Source organism: Microtus oregoni, unplaced genomic scaffold (assembly GCF_018167655.1).
Source record: "Microtus oregoni isolate MIOR12 unplaced genomic scaffold, Mior012 000002F_ref0000024, whole genome shotgun sequence".
Lineage (NCBI taxonomy): Eukaryota > Metazoa > Chordata > Mammalia > Rodentia > Cricetidae > Microtus > Microtus oregoni.
The window spans coordinates 71,399,052-71,411,673 of record NW_024543061.1 but is presented as its reverse complement, the minus strand read 5'-3'; the positions used below and the strand labels follow the sequence as shown (position 1 = coordinate 71,411,673).

The following is a 12,622-nucleotide window of genomic DNA, read 5'->3' as shown; positions in this document are numbered from 1 at the left end:
TTTATTCGGAGGCAGTGACCATGCGGAGCATGAACATGAAGGTCAGGAACAACTTGAAGGTGTCTATTCTCTCCTTTTTCCATGTGTGTTCTGTAATTGAAGACAGTTCAGCTTGGTGGGAAGCATCCATATCTTTTGAGCTAACCTGCCAGCCCTAATTAATTAATTAGTTAATTAATTAATCAAATATCTATCTGAGGTTGACCCTGAACTTCCAATCTTCCTGCATCTATCTCCAATGTCTTGGGATTACAAGTAGTGCCCCTATGCTAGTTTATTTGGCACTGGGATTGAATATTGGACCTCACATATGCACTCTGCCTCCTGAGCTACCTCCCCAGACTCCTTGATAGTGCTTTAATAACATTGTTTGTTTTAAGGCTCTGCCTACAGCTTGGAGGAAGAATGCTTACCTAGAATGAATGTGACTGTGGCTTCTATTTCCAGCAGCACATACATACATACACAAATACAATAAATGATAATCCCCTTGTAAACCGGATGGTGGTGGTACGTGCCTTTAATCCCAGCACTCGGGAGGCAGAGACAGGCAGATCTCTGTGAGTTTGAGGCCAGACTGGTCTACAAGAGCTAGTTCCAGGACAGGTTCTAAAGCAACAGGGAAACCCTGTCTCGAAAAACCAAAGAATAAAAAATCCCCTAGTGGTTATTGGGAAGAACTCTGAACTCTTGCTAGAACAGCCACTTGCCACCACTTACACTGTGACTTTCGCACACTCACTGACTTTCTAGCAGATTCTCTGAGCTGAGCATGAAGGATGAGTTCAGCTTCATAGATTAGGAAATGTCCCTTTCACTGGATTGAGATAAGTCCACCCCAGGAATCTGATTCTTGTCCTGAGTTCTTTCTGCTTTTGGAAAGAGATAATACATTAACTGTGTTCTGTGAACTTCAACTTGGCTGTCTCCCAGACTGGGCTAGATAATGGCCTTAACAAGCACCAGGAAGAACTCACTAAATTTCAGGACTCCGCCGTGACTGTAGGTCAGGAGAGCAATTTTTGATGCCTCATTGAAATAAGTACATAAAAATTTATATCTGATCATATTTCAAAAAATACTTTTTGAGAAAGAGTCTCACTATGTAGACTGGACCATCCCTAAACACACGAAGATTCTCCTGCTTTGCCCTCCCAAATTCTGGGATTATAGGCATGTGCTTAAATATATTTTCAAAAACTACTAATTAAGCTGGGCATGGTAGTGCATACCTTTAATCAAGGCACTCAGGAGGCAGAAGCAGGTGAATCTCTGTGAGTTTGGGACAAGTATGGTCTACATCATGAGTTTTAGGTCAGCTATGGCTTCATAGTGAGGCCCTGTCTCAAAGATTAAAAAATAAAAATAAAACTACTAATTCATATAAAATTCATTTTTGTCTATATTTGTTAACCATTTACATATAGTTAACTTGCCTCCGTCCAGTCTTAGCTATTTATTTATCAGCATATCAGTTTTCTTATTGTCATAAAATCAGTGCTTTCTCATTGTGATTTTTTCCTATGGAAAAGTATTCCATCTTTGAAGTTTATGAAGTAATCACTAATCTTACCTAACCTATAACGTGAATTTATGCTTCTCAGAAAGATTATTACTTTTTTCCCGACTAAAATTTATTTCATTATCAATGGAGTAATGATGTAAATTATTTTTGATCAAATAAGTAATCCATTTCCTAAACTTTAGAAGTTTCAATCTCTGCTGTTTGTCAGCATCTTCTGGGACACTTTCCCACTATTGAATGATGCTATATGGAGTCATTACCTAGTACTCTTTATCATTCTCATCCCCGGGAGCAGTGGGGAATGAGCAGCAGGGATAATATTGTCACAGAGCTCCTGTGAGGTACAATGGTGCAGGCAGGTGTGAGGACCACAGTCGTGCTGGAGCCCTGAGTGGCCACAAATCAGCCTCAGAAATCTTCACTCATTCTCACCAGTCCTCTCATCCATAATCTCTCAAATGCCCTGGAGAGATACCTGGACACAGTTCGCTCACATTCTTACACACGTGTGTTCCTGGGAACACTCACTCTGGTCCAGCTGCACTATTCTAGGCTCGCTTCCCTTTGATCTGTGTCACTTGCTTTGGGCTTTTGATTCTTCCCTGCTGTCCAGTTGTCTTCCATGCTGTTGCGGACTCCCCTCTTCCTTCAAGCCTCTACAACAGCTCCTCATTCTTCTGCTTCCCTCCTTGCTCCTTCTTAAGGTCTGTGTACATTTCCTATTTGGGTACAATTTACTCCCTTGAGGTTTCCTAAATGTTTGGACACTTCCATCGTGTACAAATCCCTCTTTTCTTCCTCTTTTTTTTCAGTTTTTTTGCTATCCTTCTGTCCTACTTCTAAGACTTTTTGTATCACTGAACACCTCCTAGGGCTGGAGAGATGGCACAAAATTAAGTGAAGTGGCTGCTCTTCCAGAGAGTCCGGGTTCAAATCCTTGCACACATAATCATCTGTAACTCCAATTCCAAAGGATCTGATTCCCTCTTCTGGCCTCTATATTTTACTTGCAAAAACAAAATAAAACTCAAAAACTAAGTTCCTGAAGATTCGTCTTCAGCTCAGATGGACATGTCAAATCAAAACGTCAGATCTGACTAATAATCCTGTACTATTCCTGTACTATTTGTCTCTTGTTTGTCTTTCCTCACCCTCCTACGGCTCTTGCGTGCTGCTGGTTCAACCTCCTCAACATCTTCAGTGTTTATTTTTACTGTCAATATTGTAACCCTAGAGCCCGTTGTGAAACAATTGGTTGCTCATGTTCATTCTTCCTTCTTACCTACTATTCAATGCCTATCAAAGTAACATTATTTTTGTTCCATTTCTGTTAGAAAGAATTGCCTGGTCAGAAGGAAGAAGCAAGGACGGATAACCTGCTTCACCTGAGCTCGACCCTTTCGTCATTGATTCTTTTCCTGCTGTGGTTTCTCCACTGCTCACAGGAGAGAAAGAGGCTGAGATTTCCTAATTCCTGGAGGAGGAAGAAGAGGACCCTCAAGGTCAGATGCTGTTGTGTTCTGGGGGCTGCAGGGGTCACCTACCAAACCAGAGCTCAAACTGCAAACCTCTGTTACCAGAGTGGAGTCAGTAGTGACTTCACCTCTCAGCTTGTCATCGGTACTAGCTCAGAGACGCTAGTGACCCACTCTCAGGAGGGGGACTCCCAACTCTGGAGAAGGAGGTAGTAATGTGTCCCCGAGGACACACTTTTAATCTGGCCTGATATTTATTGTTGCTTCCTGTGACTGTGTTCTGTTTACAGAATCTTTACCGGGCCACTGAACTGAGAAAAAGGCAGCTTAGTGGACTTCCTGATTGTTGGCTAGGCCTGAGAGGCTGAGAGAGAGAGGAGGCAGGGAGGAAAGAAAGAGGTGAGGAGAGGGAGGGTGTGGTGTATGACTGAGAAGGAGGGTGTGGTGTATGCCCTCTGTGTGCACAGGCATGGTCCTCAGCTTTCTCTTCTTAACCTTTGCTTGAACCTTTCTATCAGAGACAGAGAACAGATGAGTGGCCAGAAATAAAAAGTTCTCTTTGTTTATGAAGGAAACTGTAAGGAGATGTGTGTGTGTGTGTGTGTGTGTGTGTGTGTGTGTGTGTGTGTGTGTGTGTGTTTTGAGACAAGGACTCAGTATGTAGCCCTGGCTCTTCTGGAACTCACTATATAGAACAAGCTGGCCTGGTCTCAAACTCACACAGATCCACTTGCCTCTGCCTCTGCCTCCTGAGTTCTGGGAACACAAGTGAACACCATCACCACCAGCTGTGAGGAGATTTTTAAAGATCTAGAAGCACCTGCTTGAAAGGCAAAGGCCAGGAGGACGAATCAAACAGGGAGACTAAGCTTTGACAGGACAATGTAATGAAGTACAATGTGTGAGGAAAGCCTTGAGCGGGAGGCTTTAGCAGCCACTGCAGGTCATCAGGTGTGCTGGTCTAATGGGGAAAAGAAACCACAGCGGGAGTTGGACATGGCTGTTTGGGGTGGGCAGCGGTTGTGTGCTGTTCTCTCTTCCTTCTTTGGAGAGCTCTTTTGTACATGTAGAAAGCTGAGGAAACTGTTAGCTAGTAAGGAGTGGACAAGTGAGAAAACATCTCAGGTACATTATTTCCGACCGTTTAAGGGTTCAGAGCAGTAGATGGTAGTTCATGGAACTGTGGACGAAAACAGGAGAGAATGAAAGTCTGGCAAGACTCAGTTGCTTTGAATGTATAAAATGCCTTGTAGGAGATCAGATGTGTGCATCATTGTCGCTCTTTGTGAGCTCTGGTGCTGTTGGTGATGCCTGTGAGTTGTCACTCTCTGAGCTCTGATGGCTGTTGGTGATGCCTGTGAATTGTCACTCTTTGTGTGAGCTCTGACAGTCTGTGAGCTTATCTAGATAACTGCAGATAATCTGCCTGAAAAGCTGGTTCCTGCTTTCCAAGGTCAACTATCTAGAGGCAGCAGATTTGGATCTAAGCCTCCTCTCCTCTGCCTTGCATTGCAGGTCTTCAAGCATTGGAAAAGTTACTAGCATGCTTTGTGTGAAAACATTTCTACTCAAACAGGCCTTTTCTTGGGTTCCCAAATTCATTTTAGGTCACGGTTCTCTGAGAAAGTGGAACAGGGAGAATGTTAGAATAATTCTAATCTTGATTCTAGAGAAGAGCAGGGCTAGGGGCCCCTCACCTACCTATGTCATCATGCTAGCAGATATCAGAGAGAAGGCTGGGGTCTACATTAGCCTACCTCTGTAGGTCATCTCTGCTGTCTTTTCTGCTATGGAGTCTCACAGGTTTGTTTCACAGGTTTGTCTCTGGAGAAAGGTGGAGCCTGAGTATGTGAGAAGTGTCTAAGGACCCCAAGCCTTTGTTCTTTCCCTTTGGATAATGGAAAATCACCTCTTTAGCTATCAGAAACACTAAAAGATTGCCATTCCTAAAAACTGAATCTTCACATTCAAGAAGAAGATGATAGAAGTAGAATTGAAGGTGTGTGTGTGTTTGTGTGTGTATATATATATACAGGCACATGTACATACAGTCGTTTAAAGAACATTGGGTATATAAATATGAGAGCTGGACCTAGATATGAAACCATGTTCTGCCATTTATTTACATGGTTAAATGAGACATCATCATTTATATGCTAATGCTTCAGTTTCTGCCTTTCTGATTGGGCATGGAACAGCCTAACACAATGACTGCCATGCTGAATTTGCTTGGTATGTAAGATCTGAAATCAGGAAGGATAGCTTGTTTTTCAGGATGTTGGACATAAGTTATACTGAATTCTTCCGGATCTGAGTGGTTTTCACTCTTACTGCTAACTGGATGTGTTCTCTCTAGCAAGTGAGTTTTCTTGTTGGATAGCTTGGGAGGGGAAGGAGAGAAGGGCAGTCAATCATTTAGGAACAAAAGTAGACCCTCTCAGCCTGGGTTTCCTCTTCCATAAAATATTCCCTCATCTAAAGTCTTCTGTCCCATAGCCCATAACTGTTAATAGCTTCCTTGACCCTTGTATTTACCCGGGAGGTGGGTCACTTGGATGTCTGAAGACCACCTTGCTGGTAGATCCACAACAGCTGTTATACAGATGCTGAGACTAGGACTGGAGCTTCAGACAGACAGACTCATACCTCAGTGGAGCAGGGTCAGATGTCATTCCAGAGAAGTTTCCGCGGCACACAGAGAAAGGTTTTGCTCCAGCAGGACATGATGGTTTTCAAAGCCCTGTACACTGTTGGGACTAATGAGTCCTGGCCTTCAGCTGGATGTTGGGATTAATGAGTCCTGGCATTCAGCTTCTCTTCCCTCCTAGAACCTTCTTATTAAAGTTACTAGAAGCTGTGCCTAGTTTAGAGGATCAGAGGATGGGATTTTCACCTGTTGGCCATTGACTTCAGTGTATTTAAGCCTACATGGTGCTAATAAAGAGGGGCTTTGGTATCAGTGTTTAAAGGTCTGTGTGTCGGTCTGTCTCTGTATGTGTTCTCAACCTCCAGTCCCTTGCCTGAAGCTCGCGAACTGGGGTCTAGCACATAGAGCGCAGACGGGGGCCGCGGTGCGCGGCAGTACACGACTGCGCTTTGATGGAGAAAGTTCCTTTTCGAAATTTGTCAGTAGATTGGAGATTGTGTCTGCGGGGGCGGAGGGGAGTGATATTGTGTTAACTGAACTGAAAAGTCAGGAACAAGGGTTGTTGTGTTATTGTTCAAGCAGGCCTGCCTCTGATGCATTGAAACAGGTGCAGAAACGCCCTGTGGTTTGTGATTGTGTTGTGAATCCATGTAGAAGTTTGAGAGTTAGTATTGAGATTTAAATTCTAATTGCCACTAACTTCTATAGTCTCCAGAATATTGTCTTGCAGCTAATTAGGGCCTCCACTCACCTTTCATTCTCATTTTCTTTATATTGTATCTTGTTTGTCACTGTATGATGGATTCTCAATTAAAGTGGGGGGATTAAACCTTTGTAGAAAAATCAACACACTGAAGTAAGTAGTTGAGAGGAGAAAAATCAAGGAATAACAACCCACTGGTGAGGCAATTCTTGTTCCAGGTAGAAGTCTGCCTGGAAAGATTTGGCAGGTACAGACACATGCAAACTGTAGGCAAGCTATATACAAACATAGTTTGCAACTGTCAAATGAGGAGCAGAATAAAGAACTGCACAGCTGCAAGAGTTCCTTGATTCCAATGCATGTGTTTTGTTATCTGTGGTAGCTGACTAGTATTTTACATTCTTAACTATTTTGCAGTCCATATAAGAAAAGTTGTAGCCATGCTACAAATTTTTTTAACAAGATAAGAAAATTCTCTGGCCGGGCGGTGGTGGTGCACGCCTTTAATCCCAGCACTTGGGAGGCAGAGGCAGACTGATCTCTGTGAGTTCGAGACCAGCCTGGTCTACAAGAGCTAGTTCCAGGACAGGCTCCAAAACCACGGAGAAACCCTGTCTCGAAAAACCAAAAAAAGAAAAAGAAAATTCTCTAAATATTAATATAGTGTTGTTATAAATATGTATTATATTTTATATTTTATAAGTATTATATTATTATATTTTGTAAGTATAAATGTTGGCTATAGGATTCTTCTAGAAGAGGCAGATTAAGCTTTGAGAAGAACCATCCATCCTAGAGGATCGGACATCAAAGCATGCCCTTTCTCAGTGTGATACAGACCAATAGACAAAATCATTTGCTAATCACTTACGAATTTCAGGCAGAAAGTGTTATAGCAAATTCGCTTGCCGTGACAAGCAAATGTGAGTATCTTCTGATATATAAACTTGGAGGGAGATAGGGTTTTGTGTGTCAAGGTTTTTAATTATGGCTATCTGGGTATGCCTAGTAAGTATGCCTGGTGTGCAATTTTTTAAAAATTATAGATTTTTTGTTATGTGCCACATGTCTTTTGGCAAACTGTAACCATTGGAAGTTATTGTACAATTATCTATCTTTTTTCTTTCTTTTTCAACATGTTTTTTTACTCTGTGTGTTTATGTATGTTTCTGTGTGCATGGATATGGATACACACTCAAACATTTGCCATGGTGCCTGTGTGGAAGTCAGGGGCCAAATTTTGGGAGTTCTCACGTCCACCATGTGGATCCTAGGGATTGAACTTAGATTGTCAGGCTAGCACAGCAAATACCTTTCCTCGCAAGTATTCCCCCAGCCTGTATGATATCTTAGAAACAGTTTCACAGAAGGGATCTGCCTTCTCACTTTAGGGCCAGTTTCATTGCCTTGCTCGGTATGAATAATCCTAGTTTCCTTAAATTACCAGAGATAAGGAGAAGCCAGGCTGAGAACTTGGCTTAGGAAGTCTAAGTGAAGGTCATACGGTATCTTAAAGTGGACGTTCCGTATGGCCAGGTAGCAGAAGAAGGGTAGTAGATTTGGGTCACTGAGAGAAGGTGTGTTTGGCCATAGCCAGTTCAGCATGGGGTCTGTGCACAACAACTTCAGGTTACTTCCTTGTGTGCTACTGGGCGTGTAGTTTGGCTTTTGGGCAGAGCTCACAGTCTGAGCTGAGTGACTTTTTTTTTTTTCCATTTGTACTGTGTAGAGAGATTGTGTTCCTAGCACCTACTCCCCAGAGAGCCAAACTCGCTCAACTGGCTGCTCCCTGAACAAAAATAATTACTTACATCTGATAAGGTCCTGAAAGGGAAGCAAGAGGAAAGTTAAACAAAAATGCTTATGGTCTTGAGACCTTTTCAGACAGGCTCTGAGCAACCAGCTCAGCTCAGGGTTGGTTTTTCAGGGCCTTTTCCTTTGCCCCACCCTGCTGTACTCCCTTGATCCTGGCCTATGGTCTTGGAAGGGTGGAAGCTTTCTGAACTATTTTCTTTTTGCTTGTTTGGTTCACCACCTCCATAAGGTAGTCTTTACTGTCTTAATTGTTCACTGGCTTCATAGATTCCTTGCTGTGTACAAACTCAGACAGAAATTCTCTCTCTTTCTTTCCTCCTCCCTCTTGACTCTCTTTATTCGTGTGTGTGGGCTTTTAATTTTTATATTTTGAGACTGGGTCTCTTTATGCACTCCTGACTGTCCTCAAACTCATTATGTAGACCAGGGTCGTCTCAAACTCAAGAGATCCTCCTATCCTTGGCTCCCCAGTGCTGGAATTCCTGGTCAATTTCTCTCCAGTGTATGCCACTTTTCACCACCTTCCCACCCCACTTAGCAGGCCACACACCTGTCTCCTTTCTGAGTTGTTAATTGTGATTCACAACTTGTACTCATAGAACAGTAAAAAGTGAAAAGGCATGAGGCTGGAGCTTTGAGATGTCTTTGCTTAAGTTTTTGGGGCAGAGATTCTGGCCTTCAATAAGTAATTCTTTGATCATTAGCATCAATACTAAAACTCAGTGTGTAACTATAGGAGATCTGGGATGGGTAACAGACATTTTAGCATCACACCACGTCAGCTGCACTTCTGGTTTTGTTTTTATCAAATCACTACAAAATGAGACTACCCGAGATTACTTAGCAGGAAAATCAGTGTATTCTGTTTCAGACTAGTCAGAATTAAAGCAGTAGTCTGCACCGACTCCAGAGCCACCACATCTCCGAGCATGGGTATAGGCTAGATTGCTATAGAAGGGTAGGAACTATCGCTTCTCTTCAGAAAGAAACAGGTCTGGAGATGTCACTTAAAAGATGTGCGGGTGGGCCGGGCGATGGTGGCGCACGCCTTTAATCCCAGCACTCGGGAGGCAGAGGCAGGTGGATCTCTGTGAGTTCGAGACCAGCCTGGTCTACAGAGCTAGTTCCAGGACAGGCTCCAAAGCCACAGAGAAACCCTGTCTCGAAAAACCAAAAAAAAAAAAAAAAAAGATGTGCGGGTGATATGAAGTTGTTGAAGGTGGTTAGACAAAGACCCACTCAGTCATAACTGCTGAGTCTATGAGCACTAGACTTGGTCCACACAGTCAGATGCTCCCGACGGTCAGCTATGGAAGGAGAAGGTGCTCCTTGGGCCCTACCACTCACTACTGATTTATTGTCAGTGAAAATATTTAGCAGAGTGGGAAGCATAGCATTTAATCATGTATGTACCCACTGGTGACTCAGGGTCAGACAGATAGCCCTGGTTAAACCCCATGAGGAACAACAACAACAACAACGACAACAACAAAACAATAAACTAGTGAATGGAGGACCAAGATTCATAAGGAAGATAGGGTGCTGGCAGGGGCAGTAGGAAAATAAGAAGGTTTGTGTGTGCATGCATGGGTGTGTGTGTGTGTGTGTGTGTGCGTGTGTTGTATTGTGGGAGAGAACAGAATGTTTTATATACTTATATGAAAATTTTAAAGGACAAACTATATTAATAATAAAAAGAATGTCCTACAAGAAACAAGTAACTAATTTATTTGGAAAATTGGTAACTGGAGTGGGGAATATTTTCATGCTATATCATTTTATGTTATGATTGTATCTTTGTGTGTGAGCACCCACAGGCCTCCACATTAGTGTGGAAGACATCCTCTCGTATCAGGCTTTGCTTCTAGGTTCTGCTTGTTATTTTTCCTGCAGTGTGTACCAGGTTAGCTGGCCTGCAAGCCTTAGGGACTCTCCTTTCTCTGCCTCTCATCAAGGAATGCTGGGATTTCAGATGCATGAGATCCAAACTCAGGTCCTCAGGCACTCACAGTTAGCACTTTAAATACTGAGTCAACTCCTCAGCTCATATTTGGAACATATTTATGTATAGATGCATTTTCTTTCTTAAAGGATCGAGAAAAAATAAAGGTGGCTCTTTCTATAGTGACAATTTCTGTAGTCTATGACCTACCTGATTAGAATGTGGCTTTGTTTGACTGTATCTGGTGGGTGTAGAGGAGGTCCACACAAACTTTGAGATATGAGAAATGAAATAGTTTTCATTGATAAACGCTGTCTACTTACTTGTTCTGAAGGTGCAGGTGTCTCAAAAGAGGCAAGCAAAAACATGAATCTCTTTGACATTTGTCAAATATTCATTCATTGTCTGGGTAAAGGTAGAGTGATATGATATGTGTAAAAAATGTGACATGCAGCTGAAAGGAATTTAGCATGTAATGGGGCTGTAGTGGGGGTATATATTCTACCAATGGTCAGGATGATGCTATGGCTCCCTATTTCAGCATGAAGTCACAGAACTCTAGGATGCCTTTAAAATAATTTCAGTAACAATGAAATGAAGAAATTAAGGCCAGAATTCTGTATAAGAGAGAAAGAAAAATGCTTCCAGAGAAAAAGAATGTTCCTTCAGCCCGAATTCCAAATAAAAGAGCAGAAAGAAGTAGGTGGCTCAGAGAGGGCACTGTGTGCTTATTAACTAGAGATTCATAGGTGTACTTAAAATTTATACATGTGCTCTTTTTTTTATAGATTAACACATACAGTCCTTGGGTACAACGCATCACTGTCGCTGTGCTCTGTGCACACTCTGTGGGTCTAGCATAGGAGGCTGGCCCTGTGGCGATGGGAGAGAAAGGGCGCCTAAACCGGGTGCTGTTGGAGTGCAGCCTCAGTGATAAGCTGTGTGGTAAGAGCAAAGACCACAACTGCCTGTGTGATCTGACGCTAAAATAATAGAGACTGAGTTCTGGATGGTTCTAGAGGAGGGATGCTTTCATTTCTAGCAGATATCATTTTTTGTGCTGAAGGATACATGCCAATCAGATCAGGACAGAAGAAATGACCCTCATTGGTGCAGGGTTCCCTCCACGGGCAATGAGGGAATGAGGGGATACAGGAACATTGGGACACGGTGGGTAGGGGAACTTGCATGCCTCTTACTTCTCTTTCTTTCTATGGCTTACACAGTTGTCCAGGAGCATCAGTATGAAGTAATCATCGTTCCAGCTCTCCTGGTTGGCGGCTTCCTCATCCTTCTTGCCATCATCCTGTGGCTTTTTATTAGAGGACAGAGATCCCAAAGGCAGCACCCTGGAACCCGGGGTAAGACTCAAACCATGGAGCTAGGCATAGGCTCAGGGAAGATTGATTTTAAGAAAGTCATAGGCCAAGGTTTTCATAGGTCTAATCCATAGCAAGATCTTATGAATTACAAACCCAAGCCACTCACAGATTGCATTCCCAGAGGTTTTCTCTATAACTGCTTCTAACTTTTTAATGGTCTAGTTCCCCCTTGACAACACAAAATAATTCATGAATGCCTTGTTTGGTCTCTCAATTCATATGGCTTAGCACCCTCCAAAAGCTTGTTATATTTCAGAGAATGGAAAATAACAAGATTCTTCCCATGACCTTATATGATCTAGACTCTCTGCCTCTCCCATATCTCTCCAGAGAGTCATCCCACTTGTCTTCCATCTGTACTGCCTTCCTTGCTGCCCCTTAAATACCCACATGCATTTTTCTCTTGGTGCCTTCATACATCTTGTTCCTTCTACTCTAGTTAACACTAGAGTTAACTAACATGGTTTGCTCTATTATTACTTCTAGGCCTTTATTAAGCATTACCAAATATGAAAGGCCTTTTTTGACTTCTGTAGATAAAATCATATTTCCTTTTGTTATTTTCCCTGATAACATGCTGCCTCAAACATTCTTATTGTTATATATCCTATGATTAGAAACTAATCTTAGGTGGTTATGAACTATGCCTAACCTCAATTCACAGACAGTATATGGTATATAGCCATTCTTACTGAACTGATAACAAATGATTAGAAATTTAAGAAGGAAGCTTTCTTAGTCAACTGGAAAAGTAGTTATGGATGAGAGATAGTCTCAGAAGACCTTTCAACTAAGAATCATGGAAATATAGAATAATTTCACGTTTGAGGGCAACCTGAAAAAAAAGAAAAGCTACAGCTGATGGCTGAGTATCTATCTAGAAGTCTCCTTCAATTCTGGAAGTCATGTGACTGACTTAAGGCAGTGGCTACCACCTTTTGGTACCTGTGCTGTGGATTCCTTTTCAGAACTGTCCTGCTTCTGCACTACATTCATGCGAACACTGAAGATAATCCCAGGATGATAAAAAAGAAACATGACCAGTTTCCAGGGCTTCATTGTTAGTTTTTCTACACATAATGGAATTATTGTTACTGTTGTAGAAGCTTAGTGTTGGTATTCATTCACGGAGA

At 42.3% G+C, this 12,622-nt stretch overlaps 1 protein-coding gene across 4 annotated transcripts in view; it reads left to right on the top strand.

Moving 5' to 3' along the window:
• Positions 1 to 12,622, top strand: part of Styk1 (serine/threonine/tyrosine kinase 1) — a 51,331-nt gene that overhangs the window by 16,114 nt on the left and 22,595 nt on the right. For 3 of the 4 annotated variants that reach the window (XR_005973377.1, XM_041641465.1, XM_041641474.1), the window contains exons 2-4: positions 2,860 to 3,027; positions 10,896 to 11,052; positions 11,334 to 11,468. Coding sequence is in view for 3 of the 4 variants with exons in the window: in XM_041641465.1 (XP_041497399.1) it covers positions 10,989 to 11,052; positions 11,334 to 11,468 (199 nt within the window). In the remaining variant the exon portion in view is untranslated. The remainder of the gene's footprint in view (positions 1 to 2,859; positions 3,028 to 10,895; positions 11,053 to 11,333; positions 11,469 to 12,622) is intronic. The other variant, XM_041641483.1, reaches the window with a different exon arrangement.